Source organism: Ammospiza nelsoni, chromosome 4, assembly GCF_027579445.1.
Source record: "Ammospiza nelsoni isolate bAmmNel1 chromosome 4, bAmmNel1.pri, whole genome shotgun sequence".
In the NCBI taxonomy this organism is placed as follows: domain Eukaryota; kingdom Metazoa; phylum Chordata; class Aves; order Passeriformes; family Passerellidae; genus Ammospiza; species Ammospiza nelsoni.
The window spans coordinates 12971153-12993269 of record NC_080636.1 but is presented as its reverse complement, the minus strand read 5'-3'; the positions used below and the strand labels follow the sequence as shown (position 1 = coordinate 12993269).

At 34.2% G+C, this 22117-nt stretch overlaps 1 protein-coding gene across 1 annotated transcript in view; it reads left to right on the top strand.

The window, feature by feature from the left end:
• Positions 1 to 22117, top strand: part of SLIT2 (slit guidance ligand 2) — a 255593-nt gene that overhangs the window by 215873 nt on the left and 17603 nt on the right. The window contains exons 25-29 of the mRNA XM_059470506.1: positions 2318 to 2481; positions 7538 to 7662; positions 7797 to 7894; positions 9285 to 9424; positions 20793 to 20886. Of these exons, the coding sequence (XP_059326489.1) occupies positions 2318 to 2481; positions 7538 to 7662; positions 7797 to 7894; positions 9285 to 9424; positions 20793 to 20886 (621 nt within the window). The remainder of the gene's footprint in view (positions 1 to 2317; positions 2482 to 7537; positions 7663 to 7796; positions 7895 to 9284; positions 9425 to 20792; positions 20887 to 22117) is intronic.

Genomic DNA, 22117 nt, shown 5'->3' with positions numbered 1-22117 from the left:
AAACTCTGGGTGTGCTGCTTGGGCTGCAAGTTGAACTTGTCTGCCCTGTGTCCTTATGGCAATGAAGGATAAAGACACTGAGCTGAATTTGAAAGTGAGCAGCCAGGGGATTGAGGACACTGACCGCTGCTTTCTGCTTGGCCCTCCTAGGGCCACATCTGGGCTGTGTGTCCAGTTCCTCCAGTACAAAGCAGATGTTTATGAGCTACAGCAAATCCAGCGGAGGGGAAAGCAGGGCTGGGAGGTGGCTTGATCAACTGAGCTGTAAGGAGAAGCTACAGGAACTGGGCTTATCCAGCCTGAAGAAAGGGATGCCAAGGAGAGACCTAAAACTCTTCAAGCCTCTAAGGATTACAGCAATCCTGAGATGGAGACTCAGAGGTGCACAGTGAAGAATCAGAGTAAAGCGTCAAAATCTGCAACAAGGGAAATTTGATTGAACATAATGAAAAATTCTTCACTGTGAGGATGATTCAGCAGGAGAATCTCCATCCCTGGAGATTTTCAGAGCTCAGATGGAAACATCTGAGCAGCCCTGATTACCAAGGTAGCCCTGCTTTGTGCAGCCCTGATTACCAAGGTAGCCCTGCTTTGTGCAGGAGGTGAGAAATGGATGAAAATTATTCTATGATTCTCTGTCAGGGTCTTGGTGACACTAAACACGTCACATCTGATTTCAGAACATAATTTGAGACAATAGTTTTCCGGTTTTTAATTTTCATTGGGACCCTAAATTAGAACAAGCTACCTTCTGCAAATGTCGTGGTGTTTTTGGAAAATTAGGACTTTGAGGAGTATGTTGACTAGTGCCTTTAGATATATCTGGGGGCTTAAGTTTTTGAACAGCAGCATTTGTCAAAAAATTATTTGTTTCTCATTTAATATTGTCCATTTACATTTAGCTCTCAGAAATTTAATTCTGATTAAGGTTTCAGTCATTGATAACACATTCAAATGCTACTAGTAAACCAATTTATCTGCATGAAATATCAGTAAAATTTGGATAGATTTGATTGTTCCTGGTATTGTTTTCTTAATGGATACTAGTTATCCTTGTTAATGTTTTGATTTTAGCAGAACAATTGTGTTAGTTCAGGCTGACATCCACTTTTGCAAATACAGAATGGACAAATTCTAGGTATTTTTGCTTGCATGGGAAGTTCCCTTGTTACTAAGTTTCCTTTTTTAATTGCTCTGACTTAAGCCTGACAAATATGTATATTTTCTTGAGTACAGCTTGAATGTATTAAAAAGTTAAAATGAGAGGGCTTTCTGCTCAGTGAGGCAGAAAAGAGGGTTTCATCTCTCGTGGTTCCTACTGCCTTTGCTTGCCAAAAACTTTCTTGTATCTCTAGAAGACCCACTGATTCAAAGATGTGGAAAGCCTTGAAACATCTGGAGAAGAGGATGTTCTAATACAGCCATCTGATAGTGTTTGCACATGTTGAGATTATCTGTTAAAAGTTCCATGATTACTTTATTTCTTGAAAGGAACATGAGTACATCTTTACAGAATAACACAAGGCTTCAATCCTCCAAATTAACTACACAATGTCTCATTGTTTTCAGAGTTTTAAGAGTATTTCCAGTTTATAGCAGAGAAAATAAACACTTAAAAATCTGTTACAGAAATTAATTCTGAAGATCTCTGGCTAATTTTTTTTTTTAATTAAAAAAAAGTCACAAGGATCCTTACTTAAAGGAATGGATTTACTTTCATAATGAAGCAATTCTTATGTAACTACCACAAAGCTAGGATAATGTGGTTTTATTTACTTATGCAGCAGAAAACTCTTAGAGAATTCTGCACATATTTGTGAGTTCAGTGAGACAGCTCCAAAGAGAAAATAATTAAATCCAATTTGGAAGCTTAGAAACAGATGGTTTGTACCAGCCTCAGAGCCATAAACGGAAGAGGAGTATCAGGGTGAAATTCTGTGGATTTTTCTTGACTGCTTCAGAAGACATACTTTATTCTTGTTATCTTGTTAAATTGCCCAGGATCAGTTTCACTCTGCTCATTCAGCTGATCTTCACTGTCACAAACCAACAGTGAAACAGATCTAGTTGGTATTAGCTCACCAAAGCTCACTTACAGTTCTTTTAAGAATATCTGCATTTCTGGACTATGTTCTACTAAAACTATCACTTCTTCATCTAGAACCCAAATCTAAACAGTAGTGCTGTAACAGTATTTTTGTTGTGGGAGAGCAGGTTTGTGTTCTGAATGGTTTTTGCCAACCCATTTTCTGGCTTCTTTTTTAAAAAGCAGCCATTTAAAACTTGATTCTCTTCTTTATTTGTCTTTTTTCCATAGGGCTATTGGTGCAAATCCTCTCTATTGTGATTGTAATATGCAGTGGCTATCTGACTGGGTCAAATCAGAATACAAAGAACCTGGTATTGCACGTTGTGCTGGTCCTGGAGAAATGGCAGATAAACTTCTTCTCACAACTCCCTCTAAGAAATTTACTTGCCAAGGTACTGTTGTTGTTTTTTTTCTCTTCAAAGTGTCAATTTTTAATTTTTACAAATAGTTGAGCTGCGAATTACAAGTCCTTTGTACTCAAAATACATTTATTATAGCATCCTAACTCAGCCTTTTCACTTTTACTCATACTTAAGGATATAGCCATTGGTTACATTCAGGAAATGTATTTATTTTAAAGATTTTAATTCCTATCTCTTTTAAAATAAATAGAGAAAAAAGTATTTGGAATTGCAGTACAGTATTCCTCATGATGTGCCTAGTACATTGGATGCACACAGGTACTTTGTTCTGCCTCAGTTATGAATAGAGTTTAAACATCTGTACTTCCCTCAGTATTTTTCCTGCAAGCTGTTCACCATAAAAACTGTAAATACATCAGTAATCTTTGCAGTTTGCTATGAAATATATAATATGTCTCTGATAGTTCAGACGAAAGCACAAACCAAGCCATACCAAAAACAAACCAAGATAAAAGTAGATAAAGGAATGTGATAATCACTATAGAGGTCTTGATCTAAAATGTTGTTAAATGGGCAGGTGTCCCAGGGCATTTAATTCCATGTTGGTACCAGTGTTGCTGGCATTTATATCACAACTTATATTATTGTCTGTTAATTTGTAAGTTCATTTTCTGAACTGTGCTATTACTTTTCTAAAAAGTACCCTTTTGCTTACATCAAGTGAGGACTTGGTTTGTTAACTGTTAAATCTTGCTGTATTCCTCTGATTTATCCCTTAAATATTTTGAAAACAGAGAAATCTTCTACTGTGACTTCATTTTTTGTGGTCCTGATTTAAAACCATTGAAACTCCAATTAAAAAAAAAAAGTGTTCTTATATTTCTAAGCCATTGCTAAGCTCATTGTGATTTCTGAGGCATCAGATGAATAGCATCTTTAGTCTTGTAGAAGTAACTTATTCTCAGTGTCTACTTGAAGCTGTTTTGACTTATTCATCTTTTAATGTATCTTCAAAGATGAACTTTATCCCTTTGTCATTTTGTTCTTAAAAAAGCAAAGCAGTGGGACTTTGTCAGAGTTTGTCTTATCCAAAGTTATTCTTTACTGCATATTTAATCTATTCAGTCTTTTCTCTTTAGACTTCCTGTCAAAAAACCTTTTCTTATTTTTTCATATAAATACCACTGGAAGCCATCTTCTTACTTGTGATGCCAGTGAATTTTTTTTTACCTCTGAATCCCTCTTGAAGCAGTACATCTCTGAGGTCATGGCAGTGTTCATTGCATATGACACTCATCTGTTGAAAAATCTCTTAGCCTCATTTTAGATAGGACATTTGCTGGCCCACCTGATCATTCTTTACCAGTGTCCACTGAACCATAGTGCAGAAATGCTTTTATTGCACACTGGCATAGGGACAAGTGAAGGAATATTTGCATGGATATTTGCATGGATATGAGGAACCTGTTTAGTTATTTTCTGGCTTTGTCAGTTTTACAAACTGTATCCCATCACTCTACAATCATTGTTACATTTCTGTCAGACAATCCAGAAATTATATTATTCCCTCTTTCCCATCCAAAAAGGTTCTTTATATGATTGTGCCGGGTAAGAGCTGTGTATTTGTTTCACTTCCAAGAATGGAGATCTGGTGTTATGAATATCTTTAAAAGAAAATAATTTTCCTGTTGCTGTCCTATGAAGATGCTCATAATTACAGATTGCAAATCAACAGCTTTTCAATGTCATGATGGCCCTATAAGGAATTTTGAGTCTGTTGCTCAAAGATAAGTAATTTTGTCTTTTGCTTAAAAGTGAACTGCTGAATAATAGAAATTAGGAAGATGCTGTGTTCCTATTAGAACCAAAATTTTTGCCTATGAAGAAAAGGGCTGTTTTCAGAATATCTGTTGATGGTCTGCTGCTGTATATGTATTTACAGGAAAAGAGTAATATGTAATTCCCTCTTATCACTATCTGTGTATTCAATTGATAATGAATTGGGTGCTTGAATTTTACCTATATAGTGAATAGTTCCCAGTGAAAATGGCATTTCACATTGAATCTCATCTCAGTCATAAAGCTCAAAAAATCACTTTACCTTATTTTAATTTTATGAATTCTTTAACTGCAGGAATCATCCATTAATATTTTCTCCTTCCAGTTATTTTCCTACATTTGTGGGTGGGGTTTTTCTTTCCTTTTTTTAATGTGGCCTCTAACAGCTTCTCAATATTTTACCTCTTTATCATCCTTGCCCTGCTTCTAGAGAGTCCAGGGCCTTGTGGTTTTCTGATACCAGGTAAGGTAGATCTGGAATGGGTGATCTGCTTAAGAACCTTCTGACCTTCCTTTTGTGTACCTCAAGCAGAATTCTTTCCTAAGACACGCATGCGTACTGTTCGTTTCCCCTGTGATGAATTTACAGATGATTATTGATGATACATCATTTGGTATATTGTGTGAGCAGTTTTTTTATTTCAAAAGTCTGGGTTTAAAATCTGAGTTATCTAACTGAAATTATTACTTCCATTGCATTGTACTAGAATTGGTGATTTCATTAGCAGTGTAAGTACTGCTTTAGAGGCCATATGCAAGAGAGGAGTCAAAAAATGTCAGAGCTTAGTTTTTCTTGCAACAAGTTTCTTTAGAAGCTGGTTTGAGAGTGTTTGTGTCATGGTTTTTCTTAAAACATCTTAGCTACGTGTATATATCTATGTCAATAAAATACTGTTAGTTTTTCCTGGTTTACAAAAGAATTTTTTTTCTCAGGGCTTACTCTAGAACATAGATGTCTACAATTTGAAAACTTAAACTAGCCAAAAGGTTATAAACCACATTCTTTTTCACATACAAGTCTTTTTAACAGATGCAAGCAGGAAGAATAAAGGAAAAGTATAGTGAAAATGAAAATAGGTTCCAAAATACCTTTACATTTTTTTTTATCTTAAAACTGAAGAATGATAAATCAGACTATTACTTTATATTGCATACTACATATACATTCATTTGAAAGAAATAAAGTACAAAATCCGATAATGTTGCTTACTCTCTTGTTGAGACTTAGGTTCTCATTTTCTGTCTCTGTTTTGGAAGTGAAATTTAGAGTGCTAATCCATTTGGGAACGAAAGCTTAGTTACTGAATGTTTTTTAATTTGTGCCAATTAATTAGCATTTTATTGTATGAAAAGTTGAAAAGAGGATATAATATTCAGAATAAATAGAAGGAAGGATTGACTCCCAAGGTACAGCACAGTATTACAAATTTTTGTGCCTCTTTCACTTAATCTTTTTAACAGAACCTCTTAATATACTCAATAATCAGCAATAGTCCAGAGTACAGTCAGGACTTTCTAGATGTTGATTCTATGATGTTTTTTTCAACTTTTCCACCTCTTCTGTGCTCTGATCTAACAGATACTTTGACCAGGTATAGATTTCTCTTTCAAAATAATGTAATGAAGAGAAAAAAAACCAATGGTCCTTACAGATTATGGTTTTGGCAGTAAGCACCTCATCACATATTACTGCGTTCTGCTTGCAAGCTGTGACACAGAAGGATACCAGAAACTACAGATTGAAAAAAAAAAAAATTTAAAAGGTCACCCACTCTTTGTCTAACACTCCCTACTGGATCCTTACAATCACATGGCTTCCTTCCAGGCCAGCTCCTTTACAATTAAAGTGAGATTAATTTGCAAAGAAAATTAAGAAAGTTAAGCAATCTAAGTTTAAAAATAGAATAAATCCCTCTATCTAAGCAAAGCCCTTTTAGCTTTGAAAACTCTGCAGTTTGGCTCATTTTGTGTAAAACCTGTTACAGAGCAATCGTGCATTTGCTGTAGTAGGCCTCAGGAGTTTCGGATTTTTTTTCCCATTTAGAAGAAATCACTGTTCCTTCAAAGGTTCAGTTCATCTGTGGATAACAGGAGCTTTTTTTAGTAGGAGAAATCTGAATCAAACTGAAGGCAGTATTGTCATCAGGCTATAGAGCTGGGGATAGAGAATGTATCTTCATTCTCTTAATTGGCATTTGACAGAGTCACCCATTTTCTCTTACAGTAATCAAACTTCACAAAAATTATGAAAATTAGTCATTATTCATACACAGGTGTTTTCTCACTTCTAACAAGTAAGCACTGATTTCTTCAGTTGTTTGACAAAAAAAAAAAAGAAAAAAAAAGAAAGAAACAAAAAAAAAATCCTGGAAAAGATGGCTCCTGACTTGAAAATTCACCATGAAATGGTTGTAAAACCAGGAAACTACAGAGAAAGAAAGCCTACAAAATATTTGTATAACAGAGATAATATTTGTGTACATCAAAGCTCAAGTCTGGGTTCTGAAACTTAGGGCTTTGTCTATTTCCATTTCTGATTTCTTTCATTATAATCATTAATAGAAGAAGCTAGACTGCAAGCATGGTTTGCACTCTTCACTTGCACATAGGTTTGAGGCACAGCCTACATGTTTTGTGGGCTCAGCTAACACAGTAATGCACAGAACTGTGGCTGACCCATAAGGAAGAAAGACACAGTATAGAGCTATTTATGGTGAGACAATGCAATTTACGTTACAGTTTGCAGATGTTCAAGGAATTTACAGTAATTTTACCTTTTCATTTTGCCATCTATGTGGTCCTGCAGATAGAAAACATGTTAAAGCAGAAATGCATTTAAAGCAGTGTTCTCAGTAACACCATCATGGGACAGATTGAAAATTGTGATAGCCCACTTTCTCACTGGAACAAAATGAAAGTTGAAATTGTGTTCTTCCTTTTGTTAATACAAAGGAAAGGTAATTATCATGCATCAGAACTCTACAGCTTTCAGAGGATAGGAATATGGCAATCACTTTGGTGTCAGCTACTTAACAAAAACTAAGAACTGGTACCTAAACCAAAAATCCAATCCTATATTTACCTGGTCGCATCAAAAGAATGAAGGACAGTTCAGCATTTCATTAATATAAAAACACCATAAAGTCTAAAATATATATTTTAAAATTTAAAGCAACATGTCAGGTAGACCCTGTCCAATGTAAATTAATAGTTACTTGTTTCTGACTATCCAATTTATATTTTTAAGGGCCTGTGGATGTTAATATTCTTGCAAAGTGTAATCCCTGTTTATCAAATCCATGTAAAAATGATGGAACCTGCAATAATGATCCAGTTGACTTCTACAGATGTACATGCCCATATGGTTTCAAGGTAGGTACGGCATGAGGAGGAAAAAAGCTCACTGAAATGTAAGCTCATCCTTAAAAACCTTTAAGTGTTCTTTGTCTCCCTTCCACTGGTGCGTGTATTTTCTTCTTACGCTATAATTGTTGTTCCCTGTGTAGGGTCAAGACTGTGATATTCCCATTCATGCTTGCATTAGCAACCCGTGCCAACATGGTGGAACTTGTCATTTGAAAGAAGGAGAAAAGGATGGTTTCTGGTAGGTTTTTTAATTGTAATAGCAGGATGGAAAACTACTGAGATTTTTATGGTAAACTAATGGTGTTAATCTTTAGGTTTGCTGGTAAGAGCACCACAAAGGCAGATTTTAGCACTTTGGATGTTTTCAGAACATGTTGCCATCCTTGGAAAGCTTCTAGGGCTTTGAATCTGTTAAAAACAGTAACAAATGACTGTGATTTGTTGAGGCATATCAGGTCAAGACAGCATAGTATTGACTCCATTATGTTAATTAATAGCTAGCTAGATCCCTGCTGAAAAAATCTCACAATTCATCTGTTGTTGTGTGTATTTCTTCAACAGACAGCATGTAAATGATAAAATGCAAATCCCAGTGAAACAGAAAATTAATGATTCATTTGAAACTCACTATGCCAGCAGATAAACATGCTGTGAGCATTTTTAATCTTGAGTTATTTAATCACACAGTACAATTACTCCAGATGTACTTCATGAATTATGAAATAAAGTTCTTTAGCATTCTTACATGAGATTATTAGTCATTTAATAATCTACACCTCAAGCTTGTTAGAAATGACACTTCAAAAAGATACAATTCATTATCCTGCAATTCGTTATGACATTAGTCTTACTTTTAATCCAAATTCTGCCCAAGGATTAAATGGTCTTCTATTAAAAATTAAGTGTATACATCTTAATACTATGCCTCAAGAATTTAAATTGACATAGTCACGCCTCAGAATTTGATCTTTTTCATTTATTTGTTTGAACACTAGGTATTTTGAAAATCAAAGCAATCTCATAGTGAAAGCTTCAGAAATTATAGGTAGTGCAAATTACATAAAAATGTATGTGTAGTCATGTTTGAGTGACTTTTACATTACCTATCTATTTTGATTTATTTGTTTTGCAGAAACATGATTAAAATCAAAAAAATAAATTACTGCTTTGTAGAATTTATGCAGGCTTTGGCTTTTTATATGAATGCATGTACATTAAACAGAGTTTTATATTGGTGCATTTAACTGAATGATTGTGGAAAACTACTATTACATACTAATCGCTGATTCCACAATATTTCCATGTATTTACCCTTAAAAAAACCAAAAGGATCACTTTCCATAAGAAATCTAATCTTACAATGTAAATGAAGAATGGTTTTTAAAAAGAATACTCCATGATTTAATTTAGCAGGGTCCTTAAATTAAAGACTGAGATACAGCTTTAGAAGCATTTTTCTGTCATTTAAAATACTTGGTAATTGTTTGATAAAAGGGCTTTTATATTATATCAACCATGTTCTGTTGTGGAATATTGTAATTCTAATGTAATTCTATTAATTATAGAACTCCTTGTCTGGACTCCTCACCTAAAATGTCCATGTGGTTATTTGGTTTTCTGTACTACAGGTGTACTTGTGCAGATGGATTTGAAGGTGAAAACTGTGAAGTAAATGTTGATGACTGTGAAGACAATGACTGTGAAAACAATTCTACTTGTGTGGATGGAATTAATAATTATACTTGCCTTTGTCCACCTGAATATACAGGTAGGAGTATAAGAGAAAGCATGGGTAATCCAAGAATTCCTAGCAGAAGAGTAATATTTTCCACTTTGCAGGTAGCTGCTCTACAACTGACTTAATACCAGGTGTCCCTCCATTTTTTTCTCCTGTATGATTTGTAGTCTAAATTAGATTTAATGTCCACTCATTAATTCCTTTTTTAGTTTTGAAATTGTAGCACTTTTATATTTCAAAGGTCATTCAAAATGTGCCCCTCCTTACTTACTGTTTGCCTAGACACCCCAGTGGAGGACCTCTGTAACTGTAGAAATCTGAAAAATATTCTGCTTTTCTCCTTAATCCTCATTTTACTATAAAGAATTTGTCCGTGCCATTGGGGAACTGTGTTTGGCACCCCTGTACTCCACCAGAAATATTAATGCCGAGTGTGATGCTTCCTGCACAAAATAAAAAGACAAGTGTCTATTGTTTCTATCAGTTGGCTGGCAAACCAAAGCACACCTTTCCTTGTGACAGAGGGTCTCTTGCTTGCTGTCACGGTCTCTGTGGAAATGGAGGATAGTTGGAACAGCAGCACGGAGGAAGTAGGATCTATTGTTTGCATTGATAATTTTTATAGGACTTCTAATGAGACAAACCTATTTTCCATTAGATAGTTGACCACTAGAAAAGCATAGAGTTTAAATTCAATGTGATTTGAAATGCATAAAAAAGAAATGTAACATCCACCAGAGTTTGGGAATTAATTCTACTCTGTCATCCCATATTTTTACTTTAATCGATCAAAGTTGAGCTCTGGGAAGCTGTAAGGAGAGGTAAATGCATTAATTGATTTCATTTATTGAAAACCCAGCTAACTCCTTTCTCATCCAAAATGTTTCCATCACTCGTTCTACAGACTGCTGGATTGCTTCCCTGTTTTCAGGTATTCAAATTTAAAGTCAGTGTTTAAATATTGGGAATGCACAATGAGTGAAGATGGTAAAACAGAAGTATAAGAAATACAACTTCATACTCTAATAGAGGTATTCATCCAGTACTTATTCTGGGTAAATTTTTGGTAGAAATGCCCCTATGCAGAATAAGCTACAATATCTAAAGCAGTACAAAAGCCAAAAATCTGTTTAACAATACGTGGATGATCCATATGTGGAAGGACAGACATAATCTCATAAGAGAAAATACTGTTTTGCCAAGTACCAATACGTTAATACCTAAGTGCAATTGACAGTTCCAGCCTTGGAAAGGAGCAACAGGTAACAGCCTCAGTAAGCAGAAACAGCAGTTCTGCTGCAGTTAATATTTCAGGTACAGGTGAGTCAAGTTCAGCTCCCTTGGGAGAAGTTGTGATCTCCTGTAAGAATGGGGTCAGGTTTTCTCTTGTGTAGGCTGGAAGAGGGCAGAGCAAAGTCACATCAGTCCAGTATTGCTCTTCAGTGGCTTCGTGCTAAGAGGTTTCATATACCTATTACATAGGAAATAGTTCACTTGCAAGTGCATTCCTCCTCTGCAGCTTTGCAGGTGTTTTTACCTGTGTTGCTCATTTCTACATTTTCAGCCTTACTTTGGGTGCCTTTAACTGTTAGAGTCAGGTAGTTGGATTCACAGGACACCGTGGGAAGGACTGCTTTTATTTAATATCCATAAAGTGGATACAAAGGATTGCCTATATGTCCTAGCCTAAAACTTTGATTAAGTGTTCCTGTTGCATTTCTGGACTATTGTAAATGAAATGTAAATTTTTAATTTACAGTTGAAATAAAAATTAATGCATTTCTCTATACACCTCTATGGATAGAGGAAAAAGGAGAGAATAAACATTGATGAAATTTTAGATGTTTGTATTGCAGTTGTACTTCTTTAGTCATAATACAAGACAATGCATTTTTAAAATTTGTTTCATATCTGTGCATAATTTTACCATAACCATAAAATGAGTTTTATAGATACAATGCCTACTCATAATATCTACTGAAGTCAGTAAGACATGAGAGTAGGTGAGAGCCTTCTCACCAGCTCTAAAAGAAATCAAAACAATCTATTTCTAATCAGTAAGTTTAAGCCTCCAGTTAAAAAATGTTGAGAATTTATAATAGCTCATCAGACTTTTTAAAAAAAGATGCTTTTCTTTTAAATGCATCACTAGACCTCAACTCATTTTGTACTAATCGTTGCAAAAATTTAGGTTTTCCATTACACAGAGGAAAGTACAGAATTCTACAATATACTGTCTATCATACAAAGCATCTAAGAATAGGACACAATGCGTGAGACCTTAAGTGCTTTTTTAAATTAGTTACAAGGTGAAAATGTGAAACATTGAGCTAGCCAAGGGGTCCTCACATCTGTCATCCATGGTCTTACACAATAAATAACCTTCAGTATTAAGAATTAGACTGAAACCAGTCCAGGCACATCAGGATCTCAAAAGGGTAATGTTCTTAGTATAAAGTAACTGTGCAGTTGCCTCAAGTGTGTATGAGGTATCAAATAATTTGTAGAACTTTTATTTTTCTCAGGCCTTTAACCTGAGCTGAAGGATAGATAACAGAATCCCTGTCGAGTATGTAACAGTAATTTTCATGGGGAACTTTGTAAGCATTTGGATTGTGATATTTGTTCTAACAGGTTAAAATCAGATATGCATATTTCTAATGTTTGCTTTTTATGAAAGGATTTTTCACTAAATGAATTCATGTATTAGCTGGTCAAAAGTAGCTTTACAATCAGGAAAACAGGCTATATATTCATATTCAATATATATAAAGATTTTTAAATTCAGGGGTATTGCTCTCTAGTTCAGAAAGTCCCTGTGCCTCTAAGTGGCACAGTGTATATACTAGGAAAATATTACTGTAGGCTTGTCCTGTCCTCTTTTAATTAGGTTGACAATGCCCTCAGTTGTCCTTGTTCAACATGTCACAGCATACATGTGCTCAACCTGGAATCGCACCAGTCCAGAATATTTTCCTTGGTGAATGATTACCTGCAAATATGCTTTACATTTCAGCAGCACAGTATAAGGAAGAAATCAGCTGAATGTGCTGGTATGAAATGTAAATCGTTCTTCTATAAAGCCTTATTTTTATGTGGAGGATTTGTTAGAATCCAAAATGAACTGTAAAGAATGTTGCAGTGTAAAACCTAACAGCCTCTTTTTGACTTTCCTAACAATCCCGTGAAAATCAACACTTCTCAACTATATTGTGTTGTCTTAAAAACAAGCAATTAGAAAGCTTATTTTGTTGTTGCATAAGAATCAGGAATCTGTTTTGCTCTGCCTCAGTTAAGTTTTACAGCAACCACCACAGTTACAGGTGGAAAGACAAAGAATGGTATTTGCACTATAATATGAGCTTTCTTAAGATCACAGACTGTAGCTGTGGCACAACAGTAAGCAAATGGAATCAACAGATATTCAGGGTTTCTGGTGGAACCTGGAGAAATAAAACATTTAAAATACTTCACTATGTCCTGCACTCTTTAATCTTGCTATTCTCTTAACATTACCATCTCCTTTATTTGAACCCCAGTCTAGTAAACTTCAGGTCATTGTATGTACATTCTATAGATTACAGATAATCATTTCTCTTGCTCATTGTCGTCAGTCATTAGATCACAGAACTAACTGATCCAGAAGTAAAACCTCTCTTACACCACTGGTGGCATGTACTTCTTACCTTTCTGTTTGTTTTGTTCTGCTGGAGGTGAGACTTTGAAGCTTGCTTTGTTTGCTATATCAACCTCTCTGCTGCTATAGTTGTGCATTAGCTTAATGTGCTATGCTGTTGTATTACAATGTAAAAAGTCTCTTGTCTCTTCTGTCTTTGTCACTGCAAGCTGCTAATCTGAATGAAGTGGAAAAAGGTCAGTTGTCTTTTAAACCTATTTTCACTTACCTTGGTTTCTCACTTTCCTTTTCCTAAAGGTGCATGGATTTCAGTTATTACAAATGGCCAAATTGCATATAGATAGAACTTAGAAAGCTCACTGCAAATGCTGAAATTAGGCACTTGGCTGTTGCTGTGAATACATGTCAAAAGAATGTTGTCAAAGATGCAGATCACTGTGCAGGAGTGCTTTAATACTGCATTCAATGTCTTTTTTTCAGATGTATTTAAAACTTGTGCAGACATTGATATAGGACTGAAAAAAACTTACATTATTGTGTTCTGAAATCCTTATTCTTCTCACCTTAAAGCCGTCCCTTGGTTCCACATGCTAATGTATTCTCTGTCTTACAGCACTGTTCTGTTTTAATATTTTCAATAGATTGTGTTACTAGAAAATATTCTGGAGTATCAAATGGCAATCATCTTGCTCCTCATTTCTGTGGCTTCTTATTTGCTGTAAATATCTAAAGAAACTGAAATGACTATTAATCTGGGGCTATGGTAGAAAAAAGGTAATATTGAAGAGATTTATAACACTAACTGGGTGTTTGATTTTTAATATTATTTACGTTTCTGCTTAGCAGCTATCACACACTAGCAGAGATAAATCATCTTCTCTGCAATCTGATCAGGTATACAATCTGAGACCTACCATAATCAATGGCAGCATATTTATAAAGTTGCATGTTTAGTTTAAAAGCAAATGAATATTTTGGTATACTTGCCATTAATTTGATAAATATATTTTCAGTTCCTGAAGCAATATATTATATTATATATCATAATAAAAATATGTTCATTATCCATGAAATTACATGTTAAGCAAGATTGCAGTTATATAATCTAAGTTGCCTAATAACATCTATATTGATTAATTTAGATATCTGATTAATAATTCCTGTAACTTAAACTCATAGTGTAAATTTTCTCTGTAACTGGGGCAGAGTATGAGACATTTTCAGAAAATTATTCCAGCCACAGGTTTTCCATGCTTAAACTGTCTTCCATTTAGACATGTTGCTGTATTTGCATTTTATTACTACTCATCTGGACAACAAAAATAGCCTGCTGTTTTTCTTGTTTATTATCAAGTGTGAACTGTAACATATTAAAATTATTGATAATAGAAAGAACAAACTCCTCACAAACAAATTATCAAACGTCCAGGGGATGTGAACTAAGTTTGGCTCCAAGACTAAACAGATGTGTGTGTGATACATGTTTATATTAGCTTATCAGCTGAACATGGAAGTTATTGATAGTCTACAAGGTGCCTGGAGGATCAGTCAGTTTTATCATGCAAGACATCTTTTGAATTGTGACAGTATTAGGGGGAAAAAAGAGATCATTTCAAGTTTATCTCAGTTTATGCAAGCCTTAGACACAACCTTCTTGCCACTGCAATAAAGGAGTTGCATTAGTACTTTGAATTCACTTGGTAATCAGATAAGTACCTTCCTGAAATTTAAGCATGCAAGTAATCAAATGCAAATCATGTAATATCAAACTTGATAAAAATTTCAATAATTCCATCAAATTAAATACTAATTCTCACCCTTGTAAGAACCGCATGTGTTACAGATTCTTAGAAAAAAGAGAAGCATTTGTTATTCTTGCTTTTTATCACTCATAAAATTTTCTATTTCATCTAGCTTAATAAACTTTAAATTTCCATTCTATATTAAAAGCTCAAGTATTGAAATAATTTTACTACATTTGCATAAAGGGGAAATTTACATGATATTTGTGGCAAGCTGAGCTACCTGCTTCTGGTTTAATCACTGCCTTGACTCATTCTAGTCTATGATCCACCCTTCTGTTTACATTAATTGTCTTAAAGCTTACCTTCCTAAAAGTTACTGGTTTTTTGTTGTTAACAGAGAACATTAAAAAAATGAATCTGTTTAACTAAATTAAACTAAGCCTTATCTTATACTGAGATCCACAAGCATGGGAGACAGCTAAAAATACTTATGCAATGCTGAAAGATGGGAACAGTCCAGCAATTTGACTCTAAAATTAAATTCAAAAAAATGTTCAGATTTATGGTTATAAACTGCATTCTACTGTCACTGAGAACTTTTGTTAATTCTAAGAAATTTTATCCCTCATATAGTCAATATTTTTATTTGTATTTTCTGAATAAAATAAATATTTCTGAATAAAAGGTCTGAAATAATTCATGTTGTATACTGCACGTCAAGCTGAAGACAATAAAAATGCAGCAGTTTTCTATATATAGTTTCTTAAATGGCACAGTCATTTTCCAACCCCTGCTGCAGTCTATTGGCTGTTTGAGTCACAGTGTTAAGCAGAGACCTCCAGTCACAGAGTCAGACAGTGATACCTAATTGATAAAACATAAACACTGCAGATGTTGACTCACAGTATAGCTTAACTAAGCTCAGAAGATGAAATGGATATATAAGCACACACTTAAATTCCTTCTGTTCTATTCTGTGGTAGGTATTGGCAGTTTTGACTTTGGAAGAGGGAATAATCTAGGAAAAAACTATGTTTTGATAATTAAAAATGACTACTGTCACTTTTGGATTCTCTGTCTAGCTTTTTTGGGGAGGGGGTTTTTGGTTGTTTTTTGTTTTTTGTTTTTAATATCAAACTCAACTTTGCTAATAAGGGTCATTTTAAACTTGTTTCTTTATAAACTTGCCTGTAATTAGCAATGTGCTATTACATTAAGAAGCCCATGTCCATTTTTGTTAGAGCTGTCCTCTTCATTCAGAAGTGTAGTGGCTGACATTCCTTTATCTTAAATTTATTTACCAATTATTCAAAAAAACAAAGATGTAAATCCTTTTTCACTTCATTGCCTTTTTACTCATTATTTGTTCTGGTACATATCTATAAAATGGAAAATCCAGAGTTAAGGGTCTAGTCAGCCTTGAGAAAAGAAGACTTGGGGAGACTTTATCACCCTGTTCCAGTATTAAAAAGGGTGGCTGCAAGGAAAATGGAGACTCCCTTTTTCACAAGGAATCACAGGGAAAAGAGGAGGAGTAATGGGTACAAGGCACTCCTGGGGAGATACCAGTTAGAATTAAAAAAGAGGGAAATTTTTACTGTCAGGACATGGTGCCATTGGAATAATCTTTCCAGGATAGTGGTGGATTTCCCAACAGACCCTTTCAGGATTCAGCTAGAAAGGGTGCTAGAACATTGTGTCTCTTCTGCTTTTTCCAGGAGATGATCCTTGAGGGATAAACCTGGTATTCTATGATGAAGTTTTTAGTGATTTATCATCTTATCAAGTCATAAGAGTGAATTAACACACAGAAGAAACACAAACTGACCTGTGAATCTAGCAAACATACAGCTTTGGTTACCTATATAAAGTATCATCAGGATATATCAGTATTTCATAGTGTTGTCTGACTGTTTGAGTCTGCATCATACTCTATGCAAAATCTCAGTAAATATTTGTCTTGAGCTTGGAGGGTCGTGTTTGTTCATAATTCCACTGGTTTCAATGCCACTCTGTACCAGAACTCAGACTTCCTTAGATTAATTAAGCCAGATGTCTTCTGAAAAGGGTTATTGCTCATTCTAATTAAACTTTGGAAGCTTTTCACAGGTTTTTTGACACTTTATCCACTACTTACTTTTAAACAAACTAGTCCGTTCCTTATTCTCCTACATACAGAAATGTTCCCATCTTTTAAAAATATAATTACTTAGCCAAGCTCTTACAGAAGCCTCAGTTACAGTGTTATTAGATGAATAAACTAATGTCCTCACAGATTGGTGTCAATTTCTTGAATTGAGACTTTTTTCCTCAGCCTTCTCTGATTATTTTGAAGTATGCTCTTTAAACCTTGTATTATGTTTCTCAAATCAAGAAACTCTATAAGATTTCCTTCCAGTAAATCCAAGGAACCTAACTTTGTAAAACTGTGGTTTTTTGTCCAATGAATGTTTCACTTTAATCACTATCTTTTCATTTCAACAAAATTAACTACTTCTCATTTAAATTCTACTAAAACTACTACTTGTCTCGTTTAAATTCTGAATAACACAATGGTTGTCCAGTATGCTGAAGGAGGGGTTTCTTTACCATGAAACTATATTCTTCAGTGGTTTATATTCCATATCCCATAATTTACATACATTTTTATTAACTTTTTCAGAAACAGTTTTATTTTGGCCATGAGAATTCTCCATTCAGAAAAAGATCTATTAGCATTTATTAATATTAGCAGTTATTAACTATTAGCTGTAGAAGACCTTGAATTTGGGTTACCTTGTCTTGTTATTCTGGTATCTAAATCTTCATTCAGAAATTAAGTATCTGATGTACATATTTTATTACATCTTGATATTTTCTTTACTGATCCTGTGTACAAGTTGCTATTAATGCTAATTTTTTTTTTAATACCTAAAGGTTGTACTGTAAGTAAAGCTGACTTTTATGGTCATAGTAGTTTTTTACATGAGTCTTCTGCTACATGGTCACCATCCTGTGTTCTATTTGCTACTGACTATTTAACTAAAACTCCAAGGATGTGATTCACTGTGCATGCAGTTTGCAAATGCAAGGGACAAGTTTCCTTGCTTTTCTGCTGTCCCAGCACAAAAAGTTCTGCTTCTATGTGCTCTTCTACATAGTACTCAGATCAAACTCTGACCATAGTCTCAAAAATGCCTGGTGATGTTTGATGATGTTTGCAAACCATTTGGCTGCAGTGTGCCTGGTTGTGTAACAGTGATTTTATAATCTGAAGTGGACATTTTTCAAAAAGGTAAACCTGTTTAAAACTGAAATGCCCAATCATTATGTAGGACTCACATCCAAGAGAAGGAAATAAGGAGATTTCAAGTGCCCCTGAGCACTCCTCATGAGGTGATTGTGCTTTCAGTATCGTTCTGAAGATATAAGGGCCAGTCACCCATGAATACTAAAATGCAGTGTACTCCAAGAAATCCTGTATTTTATTTTAATCCTGTATTTTACCTGGGGAAGGATTTACAAAAATGTACAGGCTTAGTTATTATTGAGTAAAACTATTTGCCACTGAAGTTATTTCAGAAATCTGTGCCAATGATGATCTAAGCCAGATCAATGTCCTGTAGCAAAATCAGTTCAATAAATTTGACAGGAATGGTAAGAATGCTTGTTCCTATTATGCCACTCCTAAATTGCATTTTCTAGGTAGTTTGGTCTTCTTTTACATTCATTGCTGTGAATGTATAAGAGACAGCAAACTCCAGCCCTGCTTGGGAGATAGGCTCAATGTGTCACTTTCAGAAGCTCTCTGATATGCTGTCAGATTTAATAATCTTGGGAATATTTAGAGGTGCTTTTATACAAGTTAATATGTACAACCACATTTTTTATTACTTGTAGTTGGGGTGTCATGTATTTTTCAGTTCTGCATGTAATTTAATATACAATATATGCCATAATAAGATATTTTTATTGGTGTGTATCTAAACTATGGGAATGTGAACAAACTAGGTTAAAACAACAGAAATTTTTGCTTATTCTACTCCCATGATCCTTAAAATCTGAACTCACTGTTCCCATACTTACATCTCACTCTTAATCACTGCTGCTCTTTGAACAGATTTCAGCTATTACAAGTTGACTAAATGCTATGTGAAGAACAGCATTGAAGACCTATATATATATATGAGTTTGTTTGAACAAAACCCTTTGAAAAGAGAAAGGGATCTGGGTTTTGTTTAATATATCGTGGGATGAAAACAATCCATGGTATTTCAGGATTCTTTGTGCACTGACCTAGTCATAACAATTGCACATTTCCAGACTAATAATTCTATTAAGAGCTTGAAGAGGCTTTGAGGGTAGAATTATAACCCTTTGTATTTGTCATCTTCAGTGGCCTGCATTTGATCTCCATTCAATTTCCTACATGTATTGACTAAGTCATGTTGTTACTGACAGTTTTCCTGAGGCTATTAAGTGACTTGTTCATGAGGGCTATTTTCTTATGTTATCATAAACCTTTCCAACCTTTGGTTTGTAGAGAAAACACACTACTTGCAAATAGAGAATGTGGTATTTATTTATTCATTTATTTATTAACTTTTTTTTTATCTTTGTATAGACCCAGTCTGAGTCTTTTGAATGGCTGCAAAATACTTGTCTAGCTGTTTTTTTTCTTGTCCTCTCATTTTTGAAGATGTAGAGGTCTCATGTCTTATTGCACTTGGTATATGGTTTTCAGTTGTGTTCTCAACTGGCATAACTGTCTTTGCTCCTGCTTCAATTTTCCTTTCTCTCCATCCTTGGTTTCTCTATCCTTGGTTAATATAGACTGTTTCTCAGCTCTTTTTTGGTTTATTTGTCCACTGCACTACAAGCCACTGCCATGCTCAGCTCAGTGAAACTGAGGGATACCAAATATCACCTCTTTGAAGGCAAGTGCAGCTTGAGCAGTGAAAGTGTCTGATCATTCCCTCATTTCTTCTGCTCTTCTGTTTGTCACTGTCACTGTAATGTACAGTTCTACTTCTCTTTGCTTGCCAGAGTGTGTTTTATTACTGGAAGGGAATAAAGGACAGGGACAACCCTGCTGCTTCCATGGTTTCAGAGTCTGATGGACTTGTCAGTCCCTGTATTCAGCAGGCACAGGGTTTATACATGTATATTACACATATATTCTTCATATGGATGCTGGAATAAGTATACCTACCTTAAAAAACAGTGATTACAAGCTTAGCAAGTGCACAATCCATGGCATCATCTGCTAAGTTAGTCAGGGAACAAGATATTGTTGATCTGTGTACAAACCTGTGTTTCCTTTTAATAAAGTTGCAAATAAAAAAAAAAACCATATTAAAAAACTTTTTGGATTATAAGCCCATTTTGGAAACTAGAGCCACTGCCTCTATTAGCAGGGAAGGATAGACATTTTACATAGTCTTTTTCTTTTCTTTTCACAGAACAGATTATAGATAATTATGGTACATTAACAAATGCAAAAAATGGAGAGTCATATTTAAGGAAAAGTAGAAAACAAGTTTTCATTTTTGGATAATTGGAATTGTATTGACATGCAGTGATATTAACAGGTTTTTTTCAGGTAATAGACTACTTATAGTGATAGTGCAAATCTGGATATATCTGTGTGTTATGTGCTTAGTAATAAGCAAAAGAGAAGCATATTGATGGCTTTTTTGTTCTAGTGACTTCAGTCACTAGTGTTGCTATATAGCAGAGCTAAATAAATATTGTAAAAGAAAAAAGAATTACAAAATTACTATTTATATCCATATATAGATGATTGAACTTGATACTGTTTATAAATTATTTACCAGGTATATTATTATTTATTTTTGTTATTTCTGTATAACCATAAATTTATATATTAATATTTATCATAAAGGTATTTATTGTTATGTAAAGAAGTATGCATATTTTAGTGTTAGGAAAAGAATTGCTTTTAAAATTCTGTTCATTTGTATTTTCAGGTCACTGTGATATTTTCACTGAATTGACAACATACATTGTATTTCAGGTGAACTCTGTGAGGAGAAATTAGATTTCTGTGCCCAGAACCTGAATCCTTGCCAGCATGATTCAAAGTGTATCTTAACACCCAAAGGATACAAGTGAGTCTGAAATGTTAATAGAGTCTGACTGGATCGAAGTTTGTATTTTTGTATCCTGCTTAGCTTCCTTTCTTTCTGTTTAAGTGGAAGCCAATTCTATTCTCAAAGTACTAATTATGATTATTATTAAACCTTATGGCAGAACAGGCCATTATTTTCATATAGACCTGCATTATTATCTTAAGTATGTTTTACTGAATTTCACTGATCTTTAAAAGGTCTAATTCCTACCAGATTTTAAATAGAAACACAGGCAGCCTTTATGATGCTTTATACAAAAACCCTTATAGGAGTTTGAACAGTAGGAAAATAATTGCATTTAATTGAAGTGGAATAATTATATTGCTTTTAGAGAAGTAATTGTGAAAGAGATTATTAGGAAGGCACACTGAAAGGTACAAAGTAAAGAAGTCCCTCCCCAGGAAAGCTAATCTTTAATTACACCATATCCTTATCATGATTAATTAGTATGTAACAATTTAAAGTTGTTTTAATAGGCTTTAGGTTAATAAATACAGGAAACCTGCAGATTTAAATTGTTCTCAGAAGAGCCCGTTTTATGCACAGCATGCTGTTGTGCTAAAATCAGATTGTCATTCCCAATACTTGTGGATGACATTTTATTTAAAATATGGCATAAAAATATTAAATATTCAGTTGAATGTGAAATTAAGTTGATAGTTTCAAACTGGAAAATAGAAAAATTATTTGGTTTCTGTTGTAGTGCATTATGTTTGTTTTTTCCTGTCACTTCAATAAACCTAGTTTAGTGTCGAATACTTTACTCTCCAGTTCATTATTCTTTTCTGTTACTTTTAAATCAGAAAATAGCACATGCAGTATACTTCAAGATGTATCTCAGTCAGACTTTTGATATGTTGCTTTATATTCTTTTTCCCTTGTCTTGTTTATACCTGTTGTTGAATAAAAAATGAAACATATTTGATTGAAGTGCTAAATTTAAACTTACATGGCTATTTGAAATCACTTTTGCCAGCTTAGAGAAAATTTTAGATAGTAAAAGAAATGACACTGAGGAGGGAATCACAAGATCTAATGAAATCAATTAATTACATCTTAATTTAAAAAAAATATCATATGGATGCATGAATTTGTAATATTTTCCATTAATTTTTGACAGAGTTATGAGAATTCTCTCAATCCTATATATGAGAATTCCCTGAAGGAATGCCACTAGCATTAGCAATGAGTTTCACATGGAAAAAAATAC